Below are 25,858 nucleotides of genomic sequence, written 5' to 3'. Positions count from 1 at the left end.
CGAACCGTGGCCACCCCTACCCCAGCCAGCACTAAAACCAGCTTCAACCAATGACCCACCTCTACTTGATCAAGATATAGAATTTATCACACTAGGAGTGGGAGGTGCTATGGCACTAACGAAGTAGAAAAGAAGAATAAGGGGAAAGTAAAGGTGGGAGAGTTACCAAAGAATGTGGAAAAAGGGACCGCAGAGGTTGAGAAAGGAGAGTCCAGTGAAAAGAAAGAAGAGGATAAATTGTTGTTACAAATCATGAAGCAGAGTGAATATGACGTGATTGAATAGTTAAGAAAGACACCTGCTAGAATTTCCTTGTTATCACTAATACTGAGCTCGGAGGTGCATCGCCATGCCTTACAGAGGGTTCTAAACCACGTGTTTGTAACTCCTGACATCACACCGAGAGAATTTGAGAAGATAGTGAGACAAATCCAAGCATATAATTTTATCACTTTCTCAGAAGACGAAATAGACCTAGTGGGCTTAAAGCACACCAAGGCTCTTCATGTAACAGTCAAGTGTAAAGAATGTATGATTGCTAAAGTTTTAATTGACAATGACTCGGCGCTCAATGTTTTGCCTAATGTGACTTTGGCAAGGCTCCTAGTTGACTCATTTACTGTATGCCAAAGTACTATGATTGTAAGGGCATTTGATGGTGGAGAGATGTATTAGGGGACATCCAGTTGCTACTTTAGATCAGGGCATATACTTTTAATGTTATATTCCAAGTGATGGATATTGAACCAGCATATACTATGCTGTTAGGAAGATCCTAGATCCATTTAGCTAACGCAGTGCCCTCAACTTTACACCAAAGGATCAAGTATGTCATGGATGGTAAAATCATCACAGTGAGAGGAAAGGAAGCCATGCTAGTTACCAAGCCCCAATCAGTTCCTGACATAGAGGCAACTAAGCAATCCTTGGAAAGTTCATTTCAAGCATTGGAATTGCAAAGAACTTCCTTGAATGATGGGGGAGCCGCAGCCATGGTCGCAAAAGTAATGCTGAGAAATAGTTATAAAGAAGGCAAGGGATTAGGCACCACATTGCAAAGGATTGTCAAACCTATAGTGGCTACTCAAAGGAATGGTCGTTTTGGGTTAGGATATGAGGAACAGATGGGAGATTCTAGATGAGGAACATACTATAGGATCAAAGATTTGACAGATCACTCGGGAAGATGAAGAGTGTCCCTAAAATTGCAGATGTTTTTACCAGGCCAATCATTGAAGACATAAAAAAAGAAGGCGAAAAACCTCCCTGAGAGCTGTCTATCAATGTCCTACAGACAAATCCTATACCCGAGATGCTGATTTCGCTAATCGCAGAGGGCCAAGAGCTAGATAATTAGGAAGCTGAGGATATTTCTATGTTATTTTTCTAGTAAAGTATATTTTATTACCAACACTTGATCACTCCGTCCATGGTGATAAGTGTGATTCTGTAAATGGATATTTTCTTATGATAGAACATTAATAAATTAATAGTGCATTTTCTAAATTTTGTGTCCAATATTTTCTTTTGAAAGTCCGTTGTTAAAATCCATCCTTTAATATACTCTATTTTCATTTCTTTAGGACTATTGATCAATCAAGACATAATAATTCAATTGACTATGAAATTCCCTATGTTAACTTTGAAAGTCTCATAGTTGCCACGAACACAAGCGATTCTAAAGAAGAGTCTGTGCACTTGAAAGAGCAAATGAAAATAAACCAACCCACTCTAGTGCCCTGTGGGGATGAGATGAGCACCTTAAATTTAGGGACTGAAGAAAATAAAAAGGATCTCAAGATTGTAAATAATGAAGAGCTAGAGGACATGATCCAACTATTAAAGGAGTTCATTGACGTATTCTCATGGAGCTATGATTACATGCCAGGACTAGATCCCCAAATAGTGACACATAAGATCCCCCTAATTTCTGGAACAGTCTTAGTAAAGCAGAAACTGAGAAGAATGAATCCTAATACACTGCTCAAGGTTAGGGATAAAGTTAAAAAATAGTCTGATGCTGATTCCTGAAGGTGGTGAAGTATCCCGAGTGGATAGCTAATGTCATCCCCGTAATGAAGAAAGATGGTAGGGTAAGAGTATGTGTCGACTATAGGGATCTCAATAAGGCAAGTTTGAAATATGACTTTCCTCTCCCATATATAGATGTGCTAGTGGATAATGCAGTAGGATTGGGAAGATGTTCATGTATTGACGGAGCCTCGGGATATAATCGGATCTTAATGGATAAAGAGGATAAGGAGAAGACTGCCTTCATCACCCATTGGGGAGTATTTTGCTACCGAGTAAAGCCCTTTGGATTGAAGAATGCTAAAGCTACCTATCAACCCGCCATGGTCATATTATTCCACGACATGATGCATAAAGAAGTAAAAGTTTATGTGGATGATATGATCATTAAGTCCAGAGGAACTGAAAGCCATGTACAGGTGTTAAGAAGGGTATTTGAAAGGCTAAGGAAGTACCGACTAAAACTAAACCCGATAAAATGTGTGTTTGGGGCTAGATCAGAGAAGTTGTTAGGATTTATAGTCAGTGAGAAAGGAATAGAAGTTAACCCAGACAAAATTTGAGCCATTCAAGAAATGCCATCCCCAAAGACAAAAAGGGATGTGTGCGGTTTTTTGAGAAAATTGAATTATATTTCTAGATTCATCTCCAATCTCACTGCTAAAGCTGAGCCCATTTTCAAATTACTCAAGAAGAATAATACCGCAAAGTGGGATGAAGCTTGTGAAGAAGCCTTCAAAAAGATTAAGCAGTATTTGTCAAGCCCACCTGTGTTAGTTCCTCCAGTGACAGGCAGGCCATTAATTTTATATATGGCAGTTCAGCAAAGCTTAATGGGTTGTGCTCTGGGGCAACATGATGACACCGAGAGAAAAGAAAGAGCCAATTATTATTTAAGTAAGAAATTCAACGAATGTGAGTCGAGGTACTCATTCCTAGAAAAGACCTGTTGTACATTAGTGTGGATAACAAATCGACACAAGCACTATATGTTGAATCTTAAAACATGGCTCATCTCTAGGATGGATCCAATCAAGTATGTGTTTAAAAGCCCATTCATACCTGGAAGAATAGTTAAGTGGCAGGTCATACTTTCTCAATATGACATTGTCTATATGACAAGAAAGGCAGTAAAAGGAAGCATGATAGCAAATCTCCTGGCGGAAAACCCAATCGACGATTATAAGGCTTTGGATTTTGAATTCCCAGATGAGCATGTTAATGCAGTAGGCAGTGATGCTGAGGGGTAAGATGATGTGTGGGAGATGTATTTCGATAGAGCGGTTAATTTATCCGGTAATGGGATTGGGGCAGTGCTAGTATCCCCAGATGGGAAGCATTTCCCAATAGCTGTCAAGCTAAAGTTTAACTATACCAACAACGTGGTAGAGCACGAAGCCTGCGTGAGTGGTTTACAAGCTGCCATTGAAATGAAGGTAAGGAAATTAGAGGTGTATGGGGATTCAGCTCTGATCATTTATCAAGTCAAAGGAAAATGGCAGACTAGAGATCCAAAACTGATCCCGTACCAGAAATATCTCTTTGAGCTGATCAAGGAATTCAAAGAAATCTCCTTCATTCACCTGAGCTGGGAAAAGAACCAATTCATTGATGCCTTAGCCACTCTAGCTGTGATGACTCAAATGGAGGAGGGGCAAATAACATAGTTTTACGAATTAAGGCAAGGAGCGAACCAGCATACTGCTTTATGATTGAAGAAGAAATAGATGGCAAGCCCTGGTATCATGACATTAGGATTACACATCAAAACCAGGGAATATCCTCCTTAGGCAAGTAGAAATGAAAGAAGAATGATCAGAAGGTTAGCGCTAGGATACTTCCCTAGTGGTGAAATCCTATACAAGAGGTGCTCCAATAGTGAATTATTGAGGTGTGTGGATGCAAAAGAAGTAAGGAGGATCCTTTTTGAAACCCATGAAGGGAACTGTGTTACTCATAGCAATGGGCATATGATGGCCAAGCAAATCTTGAGGCGAGGTTACTTTTGGACTACATTGGAAAGGGACTGCATCGAGTATTTTCGAAAATGTCACAAGTGCCAAATTTACACTGACCGGATGAATGTCCCACCTCATCAACTCTTAAACCTTGTCGCTCCAAGGCCATTTGCAATGTGGGGCATTGATGTTATTGGTCCAATCAATCCGAAGGCATCTAATAGACACAGGTTCATTTTGGTGGCCATTGATTATTTTACTAAATGGATTGAGGCTACCTTGTATGCTCATATCACTCAAAATACATTTCTGAAGTTTCTCAGGAATAATATCATTTGCAAATACGGCCTTCCTAGTGAGATTGTCACTGACAATGCTAAAAACTTGAATGGCTCGAATGTTCAAAAGTTGTGTGATCAGTACAGAATACGTCATCTCAACTCATCACCCTACCGACCCCAGATGAATAGAGCTGTGGAAGCTGCCAACAAGAATCTCAAACGCATAATCAAAAAGATGACCATCGCTTTTAAAGATTGGCACGATATGCTTCCATTTGCCCTTCATGCCTATCGAACTACAGTGAGAATATCAACTGGGCCAACCCAAAACTCACTAGTCTACAGAATGGAAGCTATCTTACCTATAGAGGTCAAAATTCCCTCTTTGAGAATTCTAAAGGAGGCAGGGTTAGACGAGACTGAATGGGTTCAATCAAGGGTAGATCAATTGAATTTGATTGATGAGAAACGATTAGCAGCAGTGTGTCACGGGCAGTTATATCAAAGAAGGATGGCCAGAGCATTTAACAAAAATGTATGCCCGCGTGAATTCCAACCAGGAGATTTAGTTTTGAAGAAGATGCTCCCAAATTAAAGTGATTCCCTGGGAAAATGGTCACCAACTCACAAAGGGCCTTATATGGTTAAGAAGGCATTTTTGGGCGGTGCACTAAGCTTAACTCACATGGATGGGGAGGAATTATCAAGGCCATTAAATGCAGAAGCTGTAAAAAGATATTACGCATAAAAAAAAAAAAGAAGTAGGAGTGAAAAGCCAAAAAAGCGGTCCTAGCAAAATGTGAGAAAGAAGGTGAAAACCAGCAAGGCTCTTTCTGCAAAATGAGCGAAGGGTGAAAACCCGAAAGAGTGCCCTGAAACAGAGAGCATTAAAAAAAAAAAAAATCTAGGAGTGAAAACCCAAAAGGGCACTTCTAGTTAGAGATAATGAAGAAATAAAGGGGGTTCAAAATCAAGAAGCAATAAGTTACTATACCACATACACTCTTCGGAGAATTGCTTGGAACACTGGCAATTGGGGGACTTCAAAGTTAACAAAGAGGAATTCATGAGATCTGTCCTTGTACCCTTTTCTTTTAAAATTTTTATCTTTATCCCTTTGTTCATTAAACTATAGGATAAATATCTCCTTATTCCATGAACAATTTGTTTCCAGTTTGTTTACTTTGGTTTATGGGCTATTAATTTGTCAAAGCTTTATTATAAGATAAAGATTTAAATACAGGTAATTCTATATACTTTGCGTTGAGATTTGCAGGGGGTAAGTAATTAGTAGGCGATCGACGTACCTACATCCAAGGATCTAAAAAACAAAAAGAAAAAAGAGTAACAGCAAAAACCCATAAGGGTACTTTCTTTAAAATGAGCGAATGGTTAAAACCCAGAAAGGCGCCTTGAAAGAGAGAGCTCAAAAAACATATATATTTATATATATTATAAAGGCACCCTGGAGAAGTTACTCGAGGCTTCTGAATATTGAGATCAAAACAGCTAATAAGTCATGTCTTTGGATTCGTTCATACTTCTTTTATCAATCGTTTAGTTTCGGGATCTCGTTAAGTAAACTTTAATTGGATGAACACCTTGCATTAGATCTGCTTTGTATTCTGGGCATTAAAGGTACTTGTACGAAACTTCATCAAGATCCAAGTTGATTTTTAATTTTTCGCATTTAATTTCCAACATCTGGATTCAAGATCCAAGTTTATTTTAATTTTTAGCATTTAATTCCCATTATTAACCTCTGGGTTCAAGATCTAAGTTGATTTTAATTTCCATCATTTAATTTCAGCTATTTACCTCTGGATTCAAGATCCAAGTTGATTTTAAATTTTCCGCAATTTAAATTTTTGTCATCAACCTCTGGATTCAAGATCCAAGTTGATTTTAATTTCAACATTTCAGCTGCCCAAAATATGGTTCTAAATCTTTACATGCTTCCTATACACGAGAATTTCATTCTCTTTAATAGAAAACATGTAAAGAGGGGTAGCTGTAGACACAATATTTTGGTCGATCTTCAAAAGGAATAACTTGTGTAATTAATATACAATTTTTAATAAAGGTTATAATTTAGTCGATCTCTTATATTAGCGTTTTATCCGATCTCAACCAGTTACTTGACCACAGGTCATTTTCTGAACTGGTAGTAATCTTAAGACCAGTTACTTGACCACAGGTCATTTTCTAAACTGGTAGTAATCTTAAGTTATCTCCCAGATAAATAACAAATTCAAAGTTTATTCGACCTCATGTACGTTCAAGTTAAATTTTTCCGATCTCTCCGTCTCTACTCAACTTGTTTAAATTAGTGTTGGATATTCGAAATGCCAAATCTTACATTTTGCTATTTTTCGATCTCTTTGTGTTCAAAATCTCAAATTGTAAGTAATTTTGCAATCAGGCATCTCACTCAAATTGTTCAAGCATTTCTCAACCAAGTTGATATTTATCTGATCTCTAAATAATTGTCCCGACCCTAATAAGTTATTTTCACTAGGACCCGATCTCAAGTCATTTATTTAAAATCTTTACAATTTAACAATTCATTTTTCAAATGTTTCAAAGTTTCAATCGATACTCGATCACAAGGTCTTCCGGTCTCATGTTCATGAATACTGTTCTTTCGATCTCTTTAAGTGGCCTTAGAATGATTAATGACCGATCTCAAGTTCTATGTTCGATTTTATTCAATCGCTTAGGAGTTCAGTACTCATGCAAACTCGGTTTGATACTTTTCGATCTCATCAAGAATTGATTGAAGGAAAAACTTAATTCATTTCAAGAGAAAAAAAATACAAAGTCATTCAATAGGAGGGTCTTCCCTAGCCTGTTCTTCAGGTACATTTTCAATATTCTCTCCTTCCTCTCTCTCTTCTTCCCCTTCACTCTCAGCCTCAACACCAGGGGCGAGCTACTCCAATCAGGTGAAGTCTTCTTCAGCGTAGCGCTTCACCAGCTCGGCTAAGAGATCACTGTGGGCGTTCACATAGGCACTGACTTCCTTCATCAGAGCTTCGTCCTCCTTGGCCCTTATCTCTTTAGAGAATTGGGCTAGATCGACAACCCGGCAGGCCCAAGCTTCTTCTAGCTCCCTCTTTAATTGAGTTGTTCTTTCCTCATAGGACCTCACCTAGCCTTCTAAGTCAGCGATCTGATCATTGGCAGCTGAGAGTTGAGTCTTTGTAGCTGCTGTATCCTAGACTGCCTTGATGATCTCCCTCTTTAAGAGATGGGCCTTCTCTCTGATCACTTGCTGGTTCACAACCGCCTCCAAGCCCAAACTCATTGTCTGAGTCGGAAGATCGTCGATGCTATTTTGGCCCATCTCGAGTCCGATCTTCTAGAAAACATATTGAAGTGCCCAAGCCTTTAGCTAGATTGGGATTTCCCCGAACTGAGAGGTTTCTCTCTAGTGATTAAAGTAAAACTTGAGCACCCCAAGAAAGCGGTCGAGCGGCTGGAATGACTGGGGGCTCCAAAATGATGACTTCTACTTCTGAGGTGGGCTAATTTTGAGGTCAGAAAGGGGAGCTCAGCACCTCTACCAGAGCCCGTCTTTGCGCTTGGGCAGTGGCAGTAGCTTCTTTCATCTCCAACACTTTTCCGGCGAGCTCCCTCTTCTGCTTCTGATTCTCCTTTGCGAATTCACCCCCAACTATACCTGCACATAAAATAAGTTAGTGAGTTTGCTAAGACTAGAAGACCTAAGGTTCAGGTTTTACAGGGGCCGAGGTCAGAGAGTTGTAGTTCGTAGTTTTCGCGGGTGATCACTCGCACTATCCACCATTTTAGTTTAGCCATAATCACATCCAAACATAAATATTTGTGAGTGACCGCTTGGTTCTTCAATTCCTTCACCATGGCATCCTCGACACTGTTCAGAGTGATCTTTTTTGGTGCTTTAGGGACTAAATAATTCAAGCTACGTGGAAGGCCCTCGAAACCATTAGGATATTTACTCCTAAGTATGAAGAACAGATCTTTCTAGTTCTTTAGTGAGGAAGGGAGATCGGTGAAGAGCCCGCAGTTTGGCTTTGCTTGGAAAAACCAATATTCATCATCTTTTCACCGAGCAAGCCTGTGTAGTTCAGCAAAAACCTTCACTGTGGGCTCAAGTCCCTTAGCTCGGCAAAGAAATCTAAAGGCTACCATAATCCGCCAGGAATTCGGATGCACTTAAGCTACACTGACTTGGTGGAAATTCAGAATGTCTTTATAAAATTCATCTAAGGGAAACCGCAACCCGACTTTTAATTGTTCTTCATACACCATGATCAGGTCGGTTTCATCAAAGAAATGATATGCTTAAAGATCCCCATGGCATCTGATAAGCTCGAAAGAGTCGATCGGGAGATTATATTCTTGGCTAATGGATTGGAGTTCAGCACCCCCAAGGACAAATGGTAGTTCATCCACAAGTAGATTTTCTTTCCTCATGGTCGAAGCTTGTGCTTGTTTTGATCTGGTTGGCTGACTAGATATCAGAATAATGGCTATAGTAGGTTCAGATCACCCACTCGGCCTGGTCGCATCGCCTTCTTTCGAGGTCCATGAAATGTGAATAGAAGGAAGACTTGCAACTCTCTGACCTTCAGTACCACTCATTTTCAAAGAATAAATTTGACCGAAAAAAGATTAAGACCCTTACCAAAGTGCAAATCGGGGCTGGGAAATTCAGAAACTGAGAGAGAATGTCGGGTGGCTTGGAGAAATTGGAAATGGCATAAGTGTGTGAGTGACTACCCCTCCCCTCATATTTATACTTGTTCGAGCATTAAATGCTCGCGAGGCCCTTAATGCTCACGAGGCCCTAGGTGACCCATAGGTTAGTAGAAATCCAGTCATTTCAGTTTTGCATCAAAGGAAAATTCTAGAAGCATAGGGAGGAGATCGGACAAGTAAGGTCGGTTGCAGAGAGTGACCATAGAGTAGATAGTAATGGGATTCGGACGGAAGAGATAAGTGGAATTCAGGTTCGATTAGGGATCAGATCGGACACAGTTATTAGAGATCGAAAAATACGATTAATGCAATGCGAATAATAAAGATAAAATAAAATAAAAATAGAATAAGTAAATAAAAGTCCATTTCATTTCCAAAAGGTCAAATTACATCATTTAGACAATCTCTTCAGATCAGCAATTACAAATATCCCTAACCCTACACTTTACCTATCTTGGTCGCACAGTTCGGACTCCTCCCAATCTCAAGATGCCATTTAAGAGATACGTGGAGATTAGAAAGGTAGGTCTCGTCAACTATGATAAAGACTACGAGAAGCTCGGTGTCATCATCAATGTCATCAACTAGAATCGAGCTACAATCAGGACCCCTGAGATGGTTAGGAGCCAAATGAACTTCAAGAGGCAGTCACCGACATCAAGATTGAAATCAACAGTCCTCTTGTCCGAGATCGGTCAATGGTTCAGACAAATAAGCCAATCAAGAGCAAGACCGGTAGTCATTTTGGAACGTGATCGGTCAATTAGTCCAATTCCCTCGCCGTCATCAGGTGATGTTCTCATAGTTCTCCGATCGTCGGTATCGTCTATTTTCAAGCGATGGGCAAAGAAGGCTATCGGAAAAATATTAAGGTGGTTGTCACGATGAGAATTTTTGCTGGGGAAATAAGGTCCAGAAAGAAAGCACATCGGAAATTTACAGGAGAAAGAAAAGGTGGAATGTGAAAAATGACAGGGTTGCTTCCCTCGTATATATAGGCCTGGGCATTTAATGCTTGCAGAACTCGAAGCAGCTCATCGATAAGTGGAGAATTAAATGCTTAACCATTATTCGAGGTTTACAGATATAAATCGAATACGGAGAAGAGATAGGATGGAAGTCAGGAAGTAAGAAGAGATCAGACGTGAAAGGAGTTAGGTTAAGAGATCGGGATAGGAGGTCCCAAATCTGCCAACCATAGTAAGAGATCAGGTAGACCAAAAAATAGCCAATAGAGATCGGAAGGTTTGGGAAATTGAATCACTTTCAATCATGGCCTTTAATTTATAAGTTTAACTCCTCACCATCGGATCTCAAATGGTTAAAGCATCCTAGTACGTCTCAATTTACACCGTTGATCGCACTTATAAGGATGGATTTGAGAGCTTCAGATTAAAAGTAAATAACTAATTCGACACTTTTCATTCCTAGCCCTTGAATCTATTCTGTAAAGGAAGACCCCTAACCGTTGGATTAGAGAATGAAGGATAGAAATTCTGAACCAAATCCCAACCTTTAATTTTGATTCTCTTTAATTCCAAGACGTCGGATCATGTCCTTTTAAATCCAGACTCTTCATCCCTTCCTGCTGAAATCCTGACCCTCCATTTGGGGCACCCCTTTCCTATAAATACTTGTATGCAATACTATAGAAGGGAGGAAAAAATCGCAGTGCCGAGAGAAAACTTTGAATTTAAATATTGTTGTAGCCTTGTTTCTTTCATTCTGAAGCTTTTAAGGTTTCTAGAGACTTTAGAAATAAGTTTTCTAAAGGATCTTATCACTAGAGTTACTAATACAGCAATCCATATCCTCAGTACTCGCGCGCTATCTCGAAGGTCCAATCTCAGTTCATCACCAAGATCTTGTTTTCATCATCTCCGGTGGCTCAAGTCGCTTTGTCACCCCAGCTTTAGCAGCCCTAGCTTCGCGGGACATCAGTATTGGCTCTTCCATTACTTTAGCTCTCCACAGGTAAGCGTTTTAACCTACCACTCTCCAAATATAACTAACCTGTGTTCATGAAGTAAGAACTTTTAAGATATCATGTCATGTCGAACTTTCAGGATAGGATAGTATTAGGTTGACTTACCTCACAAATATCACCTTTGGCTTTCTATTGTTACGTCCTCGTCACCTCAAAGAATTTTATTTTTATTTTTATTTAGTATGAGAATAAAAGTTCGGATGATATAAAAGTTACTGGAATTTTGTAAGTACTGAAAGGATTACGGATGGAAGTGATGACATAGAGAGTTCTGATCTGATTAAAGGGGAAAATAATTGGGATAAATAGACATAATTTAGGTAGGTGTAGAAAGGTTCGGGCAATTAATAGGAGATCGAAAATCTAGACAAGCTCGGATAGTAAGTTATGAGATTGGAAACCGAGACAAGTTCGAATAATAAGATCAGAAACTGAGGCGAGCTCGGACAAGTAAGTTACGAGATTGGAAATCGAGATGAGCTCGGACCATAAGTTATGAGGTCGAAAACCAAGTAAGTTCAGTTAATAAAGAGATCGAGAAACCACGTGCATGATACACTATTCCAGTTCTCTAGAAGGGGATCGAGAAAGAGTTCGGCTAAACATCCAGGATTTTTTTTTAAATTCACTTTTCAAAATAGAGGGATCGAGAGAGAGTCCTTTCTTGAAATTCCTATAGTTTTTAAAATTGTTCAGCATAAAATTGGGGAGATTAGGAGAGAGCCCTTTCCTAAAATTCCCGTAACTTTTGAAAATTTTCTGGTATTAAAGGGATCAGGAGAGAGTCCTTTCTTGGATTTCCATATTTATACATTTTGCAAAGCTAAAATTGGGGAGATCGAGAGAGAGTCGTTTCCTTGACAATCCCTGCATTTTTTTTTACAGACTATTACAAACAAAATTTATCATACATTCTAGTAATCGGTTCACGGGAGAGTCCTTCCAAGAACTCCAAATTTTATATTGGGACCCGATGGAGAGTCCTTCTCAAGGTCCTCATATTATTAAGGGAGCGTCCTTCCTTCAGTTCGACTTAATCAAACAAATACCGTAGTTCCAAAACATTAAATCATTTTAAGATGAAACGATACGGGTAAATGTTTTTCCGATAATTATACCAATGATGGGACCTTTGTAACACCCCTGACCCGTCTACAGTGTAGCCTAGCAAGGCGTGCTACATGGCGTGCCAGAGCACCTAATCTTATTTGATTTCATTACAGTTCTTGATTTATTTATTCAAAAACTTTATCTAAGGTTTAGGCTATTTTTACTTTTATCAATTTCTAACTAATTTGGAAATTTTAAAAATTTGAACAACAATCCGGAAGAGTGCCGGCTGTAATTTGGACTAACAGTTCTTCTGAACCTGCTAAAAACAATTCCAATATATACTCAAATTCATAACTCAGATTATCTCAAAACATTCTCAACAGTTTCTCAAACTCAGATTCAGTCTCAAAATTTCTCAAACTCAATCTCATTCAGAATCATTATGATTAGATAATCAACTCAAATATCAGAATTCTTATATTTCATTAACTTATATAATTTGCCAATAAAGTACATAAATTTATCAAATACAGGATATACAAATGAAATTATAGTTACTAATTTACATTACAATATAAGCAGTAATTATAATGTACAGATTAGAAAACATGCTTAAAATGAGCCCTATCTACATGCATTGCTGAGGAGGTGACAACCTTGAACTCTTCTGACACTTCTGCAGATCTGGACTCCAAAAATCTCAATCGACAGTCTACTGGTTTTACCTTAAGTACCTGCACAAGGAAACAATTCCATCGTGCTAAGCATTTCTGCTTAGTGGTGCAATAATATAATAAGAAATAATATATACAAATAAAGAAAGAAATAAATTATAATTCGGATACTCAGGAATCAATTTAATTTGGTATGGTATTTCTAGTATCAACGATCTTATAAACGAGTTTGTTCCTCTTTGGAAGTGCTTAGTTTATAACTTTTCAGTAATACTACCCAGTATACAAATTATTTTAACTATATTGTATTTCAAGTCTCTACGGTTCTGCAATTTATATTTTTGTTATGTTTCTTTTGCTAATCTCTTTTACTCATTCATTCAATACTTAATTTAATTGTACTGAAATTTCATTATACTTGACTTAACTTAACTACCTGAATTGAATAATGTTTTAATTGACTGCCCATGTAGCCTATACACTGACCAGACTGGATAAACGGATATACTAGCACTGGGTACCTAGTATCTCGGGCCGTCACACCATCGATCACAAAGTATCTCCTGGTGTGCAAACAGTGTGACTAAAAAGCCATATAATCAATCAGGCATTAAGCCGAGTATAATAACACAATCTGTATAGCCATAGGCTATTAAAATCATAGTATGGCATAATAAGTCATAAAACACAATATGATGTAAAGTTATTTACAGAACAGCTGTCAGAATCCTATTGGCATGCCAACCTATCCAAACTAGTCAATTAGGCAAACCATGGCACATTATAAATTAATTGTTTAATTCTTCAATTTCTAGAGTTTACTAGCTATTATGTAATTTCATAAGTCAATGCATATGTTGACCTTTTTAAGTAATATGGCTAAGTTGATTCTAGCATCAACATGTCACAATTTATAATTCAATATGCTGTCAATATAATGCAATTTACCCTTTATACAAGTTGGCATTCATAGCCAAATTACCTCAAGCATCATTGTATGTAAATGTCAAATTCTCAATTTTTATTTGCTAGATTGGTCTAGCTTAAAGTCCTATTTCTCTTGGTTTTTAGCTTTTGGTCAAAGAATAAAAATTGTAGCTCTATGTCTTATTGCACTCTGGGCAAAATTTCAGGTCATTCTGAGTTGTATAGGCCAAGATATGGTCAATTTATTAAAGTTGGACAGATTGCACCTTTAGTGCAAAATTTGATCAATTTTAGGTCACTTTTAGTTTTGGCAGTTTTGGTACCCAAACTTTCGCAAGCTATTTGACTTGGTTCTGGCCATTTCTAGCTTTGGTATCTTCATAAGAATTGTAGCTCTATTTCTAAGCTATCCATGGTAAAAATTTCAGGTCAACTGGACCTGTTTTGAGTGAGTTATGGTCATCCTAATGACTACTGTTCATATAGTCAAAAATCTGGATTTGCAAGGTTGCCATTCCAAAATTGGTCATTTTTAAGGTCAGTTTCTAGGCAGAATTTTGGCAACATTTCTACATGAAAGTTGGCCAATTTGATGTCTAGTTTCACCCCCCATTGGCCTCATACCAATTTGGTTCACAGTTTTGCACTTATGACCTAATTTAGGTGTTGCAAACATACACAACCTGCATTTGAACATCACACTTCAAATTTTGACAATCCTCTTCCTCCCAATACTTCAACATTTAATCATGGCACTTCTACATATATTGTACACAATTCCAGCAAGCATTTTGGGTAGAACACTCAAGTGCTCAATGCACACAATACACCATTCAAGTTCAACATTCACTTCCACCAAAATTCAACACACCTCAATATCAATATTACACATACACTTCCATATACTCATACCTCAATATCAACTACACATGCCGCCCACAATTTAACATTATGACATCTCATCAATAAATTACATATAGTCACATATAATTTCATGATATTATAGGCTGTCAAACATGGCAGTTTACCAAAGCATCAAAGTCCATTTTCAAACCCTTAATTCAAGCATTAACATGCACATACTTGAACATTAAGCTTCTTCAACTTCCATTTAAGTTAATCCACCTTAAATCCCATCAAATACATATAAGAATAAGTCACTAACTATGCATTTTCATGGCTGCCAAAACTAAGGTTCACCAATACTCATCATTTCTTCAATTTTTCTTAACCATTTAACTTATCTTAACCTCAACACAACTTTCACTTAAGAAAGTTAAGGAAACTAGCACTAACCTCAACTTAAGCTTGAAAAATCCTTGGAATTTCCTCTCCTTTTTGCTGCCTATATGTTGCCCATGGTGCAAGGATCATTTTTCATGAAGGGAGTTTGAAGAAATAATGGCTTAAAGGTAGGGAAATGGAGCTTACTTCATGGACGTCCATGGAGGACACTTGAGAGCTTCAATTCGGTCATGGGAGAGGAGCTTGATGAAAGTGATAAAGTGAGTGGGAAAATTCTGCTCCTTAGATGTCTTTATATAGTGCCACTTAGTGTCCACTAAGTAAAGTTTACTACTAATATAATAATTAAACTATGTAATATTTAAATTAAACCCCATAATTCCTTTAATTGCATTTCAATTTCATTTCATTTTTTTTTTCATGGGAATTTCTAAATTTAATACCACTTATTTTTCATGGACATTTAAGTCAAAAGTCCACTCTAGGTGTCAAATGACTAAAATGCCCTTCTTCGGGTTAAATTCGGACTTTTTCGGTAACACCGATTTAATCCTTGACCCACCGATTTCTTTAATTTTCATTTTTCATTTATACTAGCTTATTAATTTTTCTTTGACATTTCCAATGCCAATTACACCTTAGTAGACCTTTAATTATGTCTCAAAAATATTTTTCCGAGTTCCCCGTGGTCCAGGGCTAGTCAATAGTCCTCGACGTAACGTCCCGGTGCAATCACCCATCGCTACGGGTTCGGCTCGTTTAACTTATTCACATTTTATCTCTTTTATTTTTTCTTAATTTTTCTCATCACATATTTCATTATTTTATGCTTCCTCACTGTCAATTAAGTGTAGTTTCAGACATTTCGACTTTCCGGGGTAGGCATTAGCCGTCGAAACAGTAGGATGTACAAACTACGAAAATGAGGATGTTACAATCTTACTTCATTAACTGAGAGTCCTCATTAATGAAGGGAATTCTCCAGGTTTAATTAACACATTCCTTTTGAATTAGAGTCCTAATTAAAATGAATGAAAATCTATACCCATATCGGTTCTTATATATTCATTACACACACCGAACCCTCAGTTATTCAAATGCCAATGATGAGGTACATAATATGTGAGCCGAGAGTCCTCCTCACTTGTTATGAATCTTTAGGGACCAAATAACACTTCTTTGGAATTAGAGTCCTAATTCGAGGAGAGAGAAACTTAACAAATACATAACAAATTAAATAAATACAACATCAATTCATTATAGGGTCATCCCATATACTCGTGTTCTTAGGTAACCCAAAATGGTAAAATATCAAATATTCATTTTATCAATAACAGGGGCCAACATCATAATTCCAACCCCAAAATTATTGATCTTAAATTATAAAGAGCACATCGTTAAATTTGCTTACCCTCATTGAGGGACGGGGTGGGATGCATAACACCTTCCCCACCCGTGCATGGACCCCGAACCTAGAATCTCTGTTTTATATGTGGTTTTTATAAATTTTATTTTTACAAATGGTTTCCTTTAATTTTCCTCAAAATTAAAGTCGTGACTCCTCACTTTTCCACTTCGGTGAGAATCGTCCGGTGATCGTAAAACCCTTGCAACATCTGTTATTAGCTGTTAAACTTAAAACTAGCTCAGAGAGTCTTCTATCATTGAGCTCAATTTCTCAATTATACCAAGATTAAGTAGTATATTTTACAATCTTTTGCATGAGTAATAACGATTTAACCAATTGCAGCGTCACATTGTTTGCTTAACACTTACATGCCACAGGTAATATAAAATATTTGCTAAATATTTCTAGATAGTTTGAGGAATCACATCTTGCAACAAAATAATAATAATAATAATAATAATAATAATAATAATAATAATAATAATAATAATAATAATAATAATAATAATAATAAGCTTAGGATTAAAATTAACAATATGAGTGTCTAGTCATAATCACACAATTCAAACAAGTCAAGTCATAATTATACCAAAGGCAATCTAGAGCACTCACACACCCGTGTGTCAAATCCATACTTGCACATATATATATGGGAGCTAATCCCTTGTACAGCTCTCTTAATTCTAACCTCTGCCAGCGAGATCAACTCAAAGTTAGATTTTCTCTTAATATCCAAATGTGGGGGCCAGTGAGATCAACTCGAGCCATGCCTACCCTAACTTATTCATAATAAGGATCTAGTCCCAGTGAGTCAAGCTCCAGCCGCATCTACCTGTGCTACCCATATCCATACACATACCATATGCACACCAACTCATACACGCAACTCTAGATCACCATAAAGCAACAATCACAGCAATGACATCAATATAAATGCAATACAAGGTATGCCTAGCAAATAACTATGCATATATATCTATGAGTGATGCATGGACATGCCTTGAATACATAATAATATTGAAATTATAAGTAAAATCAATATCTACTCACTAATTAAACAAAAGTCATTACGGTGGTTGGGCGGAGGAGGAAGGCTGACCTGGCTCACCTTAAAATTATATCACAAATTTATCAATAGTTACTTAAAGTGAAATTTTAAAGAATCAAATAACATCCTAAGTCTTGCCAAAAATTCGGCAGTGTTTCTTCTGTACCTGAGAGCTATCCAACCTACAAGATATTTCAAATAACACCTCTAAATCACAATTCCCACATCTATATCCCATCAACATCACATGTCCCCTCCTAGGCCCTCCAAACTAGGCAATTCTCACAAAATTAAAAAAAAATTACATTTTAGTCCATAAAGCTAACATTCTTCAAAAATAACTCAAACAAGCTCTAAAAATTCTAAAATTTCATTTCATGGTCCTTAACAAGGTTATAAATCTATTACAACAAGAATCATAATTTTCTAATCAACCATGAATATTTTATGAATTTTATTCTAAATTAGGTATTAGGCAAAAATGAACAACTTGGAGTTTGGGTTTACCTATGCCAAATCTGACACCTGGAACGTATCCAGAATGTCTAAAAACACTAGGATCAATTGTAAACATGACCCCTTTCTGAGACAGCCCACCGGACACTTGGACTGGGTCAAAAACTCAGTCCCGAGGCCGGTGAGCTACCAATGATCTAACCGCACCTAAATTAAGCTAAAACATTATCATAAAATTATTTTTAATTTTTGAGAATTGAAAAGGCCCAAAAATCTTACAAATTTATTTGGGCCGTTTGATGATCGTCTTTTTCAAACGTTGTTCGATCGGAGCAAAGCTAGTCTCATCTTGAAGGTTTCATCATGGTGGTCTCGGATTGCCAATTCGACAGTCCGATCGCCGAAAATCTTACTGGAAATCTTACCAAAAAGTTGCGAAATTCCAAATTTCTCTCTCCTTGTTGGCACCGAAAACGACCACAAAATTCGGTGAGGTTAGTCTCATCTAAAAGAGCTTTCTACTAGGAGTCCATAGCCGATGAAATCACTCCGATCGGACATCAAGATAGCCGAATATGAGCATTCAAAGTTAGAAACCCATTTTCCTCTCTCTCTCTACAGCCTGCCATCATGTATTACCATAGGGGGGGGGGGGGGAGGATGAGAAGATCCCGCTTGTTCTTCTCTTATTTTTTTCTAGTTGAAAAACATCCCATCAATGTACCCTTGTTGTTATTATTATTATTATTATTATTATTATTATTATTATTATTATTATTATTATTGTTATCACCAAATCCAATAAAAACAACAATTAAATAGAACTCAATTGAGTTTTCTTAAAATATAAATAATTAATAACTTAAACACTAGTACTAAATATTTAAATCATTTCATTTAACCAAGTATAATTAAAAATATAAGTATAAATAAGAGCATGATAATATTAATACTTTAATGCTTAATATAATGTTAAACTTTAGAACTAATCATTTAAATTTAAAATTGAAACTTTAAAATAATTTTACAAAATTTGTTTAAGAATAATATTAGAAATATATAAATGAAAGTATTACAAAAATTATAATTTAGCTTGATAATATTAAATAATATTTGAATAATGTATAAAAATATAAAATTTATATTTGAAAAAAATTCAGGTTATTGCAAAAGAAGCTCTTTATTTTTATTTTCATTTATATTTATTGAAATAAGATGAGTCTTTTTCTATGTTTATTTGTTTTCTTGAATTAAAAGAAAATTAAGAATAATAATTTTAAAATATTTTAATCAATATAATATTATAAAAATATCTTTTATTATTTTAATATAGAAATTTAATTTGCTTTGACAAGATATCTTTTACTACAACAAATCTAGGATTTAATAACACTTTTTTAACATCATTTTGTATATTCTGTTAAAGTAATGAATAATATCAAGGTAATATATTTAGATACCAAGATATCATATAAACTAATAGATAATATGTACAATATCATGTATAATAGCATTGCAAATTAGTATTAAAATGTTGTTAAATATTGTAAGTTACGGAGTTCAAACATGTCAGTAAATACTTGTTAGTAATTCTTATTATCAATATATAATATGTACAATATCATGTATAATAGTATTGCAACTTAGTATTAAAGTGTTGTTAAATATTGTAAGTTACCGAGTATAAACATGTCAGTAAGTACTTATTAGTAATTCTTATTATCAATATATTTTTAAATTTTTAACAACATATTAGGTATTTTATTAAAGTCTAAATTTATTATAATATTTTTTTTCTTTTTTCGAGTTCTCCTTTCATTGTTTATCCATTTAATATAAATAAAATATTTTTAAAATATAATCACTAATATAAAAATACTAAGTATATCATGTTTATATATAAACATATATTCTTAATATCACCACAATAATCCACGGTAAGCATAATGAAATAGTTGATATATTGCCCGCACAGCCAATGAAATATTCTCACAATTAATAGAAAATTAATAATGTCACTTTTACAATTAATAAATATAAAATATATTTTATATAAAAATATATTATACATAATATTATAAAATATATTTTGTGGGTCGTTCGGCGGACATCTATGGGATGGGAGTAGTTTTTTTTTTTTTATTAAAAGATCACTTTATTCCTTTTATTTAAAAACATAATAAAGCGAATAGCATATAGGGATGAGTATTATTTAGTTTAAATAGAAAAATTGAACTAAACTGCTTTAATTCGATAATTCGATTCAATTTTTTATATAATTCGGTTCGATTTTGTATTTTAAAATTTTCGGTTATTTTAGTTCAGTTCGGTTTTGGAGAAAAAAAATCGGTTTGAACCAACCAAACCGAATAGTATTTTTTATTTTTGAATTAATTTTTTTTTATGGGGAATTTATGAATTATATATATATATATATATATATATATATATATATATATATATATATATATATTGCTTAATTTTATTGATTAATGGTTATTAGGTTCAAACTAAGGCTAAAATCAAACCAAATAACTTGAAAATCAAATCTAAATTAAAAAATAAGTAAAATTCAAAACCGATCGATTTGAACCGAATCGAACCGAAATAAAGCGGTTATGTTAAATTCAATTTTTATTTTATTTCGATTCGGTTCGGTTCTAAAATATATCAGTAAGATGACCTGGCGTGTTTCCTTAATCTAAAAACAAAAAATATTCATAAACATTTGAAAATATTGACTATAATGATAGTACTTTGAAAATGTAAATAATATTTACACAAAATTTCACAACACACATGTATGTATATATTTAACATAAAAAAAAAAAATCATCACATGCAAAATTATAAACTATATATGTAAATAATTTAATATAATTTACAATTCAACCTAATAGAAATTACAAAATTTAATAATAGTTTAATTAATATTACTACTCATTTCATAATTTTCAAATATTTTATGATCATAATAATATTTAAAATTAATAAAAATATCTCTGTCATTATAATTATTTTTATAAATAAAAAACAAAATAAAATAAATTATTAATAATATAAATCTAATGTGTGAGCATGCTACTAGTATGCCGTGTCTATTTTTCCAAATTAGCACCTCATTGTTACACATTCAATAAATACATGCACATTTTAATTTTTTTTCTCCGGTCAATCCTAATTAAGTAAAAATAGTTAAAAAAAAAATCTTAACACTAATTAAGGATTAAATAATTAATGTCTGTTTGACACTGAGTTTGCATGATTCAAACTACTTTTTTGAATAAAATCATTATTTTAGATGTTAAAAAAATCAATTTGAAAAAAACTATTTTGCTTTTTTAGTATTTTTATGATTAAAACTTATCAAATTTAATTTTAAATTATTTTTTAATACTCTCTAACTAGTATATTTAAAAAAATAATTTTTTCAATAGCAGTTCCAACAGAAATATCAAACAGGTGTTAGACTAATGCTAACATTCACTGCAAAGCTTTTCATGGTAAATTCTTAAAGAAAAAAAATACAACTATTTGGGAAAACAATTCGGTCAAAATCCTAATAAAAAAATGTTAAAGCATGCATTCATAAAATTTGAATATAATAACATTAATTTCCACATTAATTTTACAATTTATTCCCATTACATACCATTCTCTATTTGTCCATCAGTCCAAGAATTGACTAGCCCGCAACAAAATAAAACGGCGAAAAAACTTCCGACGAGACAAATGACAGTCACAACAACTGATAGAGAAATTATTAGGTATAATCGGTGTAAATGAATTATTTATTATAATTATGTGAAATTTATTTTTTATATTATAAAAAAAATTTACTTTTTTATGAAAGAAGGAGTACTATTTTTAGTACTCTCTGTATATCTAATAATTAGCGCACCTGATAAGAGGAGGATGTGGCATCACTGCATATATACAAACCTGCCACTAATGCGGTCACCATTAATGCCAAAGCAACTAAAGTCAAGCCACCGGTTATTCAAAAAAAAAAAAAAGTCAAGCCACCGGCCGCAAAAAATAGATTTTAGTACTTTCCCTCGGCTTGCATCAATGTCATTAAGAAGTGGATAAACACAACAGAAGTGAGTCCTCTATGATATAGAAAATAAATCTCATATAATTGTGATGTGCATCCAGTTCACCTAATAATTTTTCATCGGTTACAAGGAAAATTGTGAAGGCTGATTTTCCCGTTAAATTTGCTGTTCCTTTGTCAGGGCCATCATGATCACTGCAACCGCCAGGTAAGGTGAAACCTGCCGCAAAAGTTACTGCTACTTTGAGGGTGGCTACTATCTGATGGTACTTACTCGCTTTCATGATTGCAGAACGCAACTCATTGGTAATTCTTGGCATTATCACGTTTTCTCAAGTTCAATGATTAACTCATTGTCGAGTCTTGACATGTCATCACGTTCTGCGAGCTGGATAATTGAAGGCCGACCTGGTTTATATCCAACCTTCTTTAGTTTTCTTTTTGTCCGTCCCTGCAACATGAATTCATTAACTGTGTTGTTCCAAAACAAATCAATGCTTACCAATAGAAATGAATAATTTTTCATTTTGGCACAGTGTTTTCTATGAGATTTAAAGTTAAAATTTCAATCAAAGCTCAATTGAAAATAATAATAATAATAACAATGCCTACAGTTTGTGGGATGATGTAAAGGCATTAAATTAAGTCGGCGTACCAGAAATGGCTCATCGCTTTCATCCTTTGTTTTTACCACTACGTCCAGAGCGGCTAAATTTTCATTGTTGATGGCCTTTTTATCAACCAGGTGGTGCTCTGCAAGACAATACTCTTCAAAGCCATAAGTAGCAAGCAGATGGACCGGAGTGTTTCCCTTTTTATCTTTCTGATTTATTAGGTTAGCCAGGGAAGGTTTTTCAATAATAGTTTTCACTCCTTCAGAACTCTTGCTCTGCACAGCAAAATGGAGAACATTTCGGCCCCTATTGTCAACCAGGTCGCAGCAATCTGGACAGCCTGCCATAATTTTTTCCGCCACCTTTAAATGGCTTTTGCCGTGGAAAATCGCTATATGAAGAGGTGTTTTTCCGCTTTTGTCGCCAATATAGGCAGCAGATTTACCATCATTTAGTAATAACACTTCCACAATTTGAAGAAGATTGAAGTAGGAAGCATAATGCAGCGGAGTCCATCCTCCTTTGTCTTGTTCTTTGGTCAGACTACTGTTTTTTTTTCAGTATTTTTCCTATCAAATCTGCAATAAACTTGAAATAAATTTCAACTTAATAATGGCTAACATATCGGACCGTGCAACACTCAAATCGATTATTATGATCCTTAAACTCGATTCTGCAAGTTACTTGTTCCACTAAAAAAATTTAAGCTCCACTCAAAAATTTTTAAGTTGAATTCAAATAACTGGATTTATTTACAACCATATACTTCTAAAAAACCAAAACTCTTTGTGCGTGAGATTTTGGTGAAATAAAAATTGGAGGGGCTTTGTTCCCTGCAGGCTTAGTGCTGTTTAGGTTTCTTCAAAGGAAAATTTATTATTTAACCCCAATTTTTTACAATTAATAACACTTGAGTCCCTATATTTTAAAAATTAAACTATTTAATTTTCTAATTTTGCTTCTATCATACACTTAAGGTCCTCCCATCCATTTTAATTGTTAGCATTTAAGATAAATTACTATTTAATCTTTGGATATTACAATTATTTACAATTTCATTCATCAATTTCATTTCTTCATCTCTCTCACCCTCTCTCTATCTACCCCGTTTTTTCTCTTTCCTCTCTCTATCTCTTTCCACTCTCTCTCTCATTTATGGCTCTACTCTCCCTCTCTTCCTTGTTTTTTCCTCTCTATCTTTATACTTGCACAAAGGAGATAGACAAACAACAAAGGAGATAGAGAGAGAAACACAGAGAGAAAGAGAGAAGAACTAAGAAAAGGAAGAGATGAATAAAGGAGAGAGGAGGGGAAAGAGAGAAATAAGGGAGAGAGAGATATATATATATATATATATAGATGGGAGAGAGATAGAAATGAGAGAGATATATATTGAGAGAGGAAGAGACAGACAAAAATGAAGGAGAGAGGCAGAGACATAAATGTGTGTGCGTGTGTGTGTGTGTGAGAGAGAGAGAGAGAGAGAGAGAGAGAGAGAGAGAGAGAGAGAGAGAGGAGGGGGAAGGGAGAGAGATGGAAATGAGGGATGAAATTGTAAATAATTGTAAAATTAGAAGATAAAATTGTAAATAATTGCAATACCAAAGAATTAAATAGTAAATTATCTTAATATTATGCAAAAATGGATAGAGAGACCTAAATGTACTACAAAAGCAAAATTAAAAGACTAAATAATTTAATTTTTAAAACACAAACTCAAAAATGTTATTCATTATAAAATCCAGGACTAAGTAGAAATTTTCTCTTCTTTAATTAATGAGTAGATAAAAATCTTTTTAATTCAATAATATTAAATATTCGTTCATATATAAAATTATATATAATATTTTAAATTTGAGTGAAAATTAAATAAATAAAATAATTTTATTTTATATTCATGCATATATAAATTCTTATCATTGAATTTAATTGATGAAATTTGTGTAGTTAATGGGATTAATCGACTTAAATTAAAATAAAAAAGAGGGAAGAAAGAAAGATTTTTAGGTATTTCTCAACCTGGCGGAAATGAAGTGTACCTTTATCTTTACTTATCACAGCTTCATGCAAAGCTGTTCTACCGTTGGGACCGGTGTATGCCACTGATGAGGGATTCAATATCTCAACAGCAATGCTTTTGTACTCTAGCAACGCTGCCAAGTAAAGCGGGCTTTCTCCAGCGGCATTAGCCATGTTTGCAAATTCAGGCTTTTCTCTAATCAATATTTCCACCACTTGAGGATGATTATTTCTCACAGCCTCGTGTAAGGCTGTGTCTTCATTTGTGCTTGTCTTCTTCAGCATCTAATCACTTGTTGACGCCTCTGCGCCTCTCTCATGGTCTTCGCTTTGAGCCTTCTTGATGCTTTGAATAAGAAATTCGACTATACTTTTGTGCCCGAACCTTGCCGCAATGTGCAGCGGAGTTTCGCCTTTGATGTTGGGCTCAGCTAGCAGTGATGAACATTTGCTGATAACTAGTTCCACAAATTCAATGGATTCTTTCGTTTCATTTTGTACTGCTGTGATGTAAACATGCAGGACTGTATTTTTGTTTGGGGTACGCAAAAGATCTAGAGGCTCTGTCTAATCTTTGAGTTTGTCGATTTGGCCTTCAGCTGCAGCATTGTACCATTCAGCATCCATGAAAGTGATGATGTCTTTTTGTTTGGGCTAATCATTGATCTCAGATGTTAATTGGGCTTGAGGCAAAGCTTGAGAATCCGCCATATAGGTAGCTACTAGCTAGGCAGAGGTCGCTAGCAAAGTTGAGCAATGAAACACGTACTTGCCATACACTTCCATTTATAAGGAGCCTGCAGAGTGGAGACAAATTTTGGTTTGATAGGTTAATTTAATGCTTTTCACTTTTTTTTCCATATTAAGGAGCTTAAATTCAAAATTTTATAATTTTAAATTCAAAGACGGTAACATTAATTTAGCAACACGAAGGTGCTTTTTTTAATTTACAATATTTTTGCATGCTGTAAAAATTATTTAAAGATTTTTTTATTTCACATCAATTAAGTTAGAATTGAAAAGCTTATATTTTTAAAGTAAATTTCAATATTACTGTGTATTTAATGGCCTTGGTAGTTAAGAGTAATTTTTGGATAAAGGATATATTTGGTTTAGTTGATGAGTATAAATAAACGATAATTGATAATGAATAGCTAATAATTATCTATGGTTAGTTTACTGTAGTTGATATATTTTAAGCGTTTGATAAAATTATGCTCAATTATTGTTACTATTTATTATAATTTTAAATAATATGTTCTTGTAAAAAATTATTTTAAAAAAAATAAAAATTTTTAATTAATAATTTTTTAAAAAAATATATATTTTAAATAAAAAATAATTATCTGATACAAAT

At 34.8% G+C, this 25,858-nt stretch overlaps 1 protein-coding gene across 1 annotated transcript; it reads right to left on the bottom strand.

The window, feature by feature from the left end:
* Positions 1-22,190: 22,190 nt before the first annotated feature.
* Positions 22,191-24,786, bottom strand: LOC131172872 (ankyrin repeat-containing protein At2g01680-like). Its single transcript, XM_058134410.1, has 3 exons — positions 24,522-24,786; positions 22,524-22,945; positions 22,191-22,319 (listed from the first exon to the last, which is right to left on the bottom strand). The coding sequence occupies exons 1-3, from the start codon at positions 24,784-24,786 to the stop codon at positions 22,191-22,193; spliced, it is 816 nt and encodes a 271-aa protein (XP_057990393.1).
* Positions 24,787-25,858: the final 1,072 nt, after the last annotated feature.

Source organism: Hevea brasiliensis, chromosome 14 (assembly GCF_030052815.1).
Source record: "Hevea brasiliensis isolate MT/VB/25A 57/8 chromosome 14, ASM3005281v1, whole genome shotgun sequence".
Lineage (NCBI taxonomy): Eukaryota > Viridiplantae > Streptophyta > Magnoliopsida > Malpighiales > Euphorbiaceae > Hevea > Hevea brasiliensis.
Note: the sequence above shows the minus strand (reverse complement) of the source record. Positions and strands in the feature narration are given on the sequence as shown.

Bases quoted from the DNA above. Each gene is read 5' to 3' on its own strand.
- LOC131172872 (XM_058134410.1), bottom strand. From the start codon at position 24,786: ATGCTGAAGAAGACAAGCACAAATGAAGACACAGCCTTACACGAGGCT. The intron at 22,946-24,521 runs GTACACTTCATT...AAATTGTGGAAG, and splicing joins TGTGATAAGTAAAGATAAAG to TGTTATTACTAAATGATGGT. The intron at 22,320-22,523 runs GTACGCCGACTT...TTCATGTTGCAG, and splicing joins AAAGCGATGAGCCATTTCTG to GGACGGACAAAAAGAAAACT.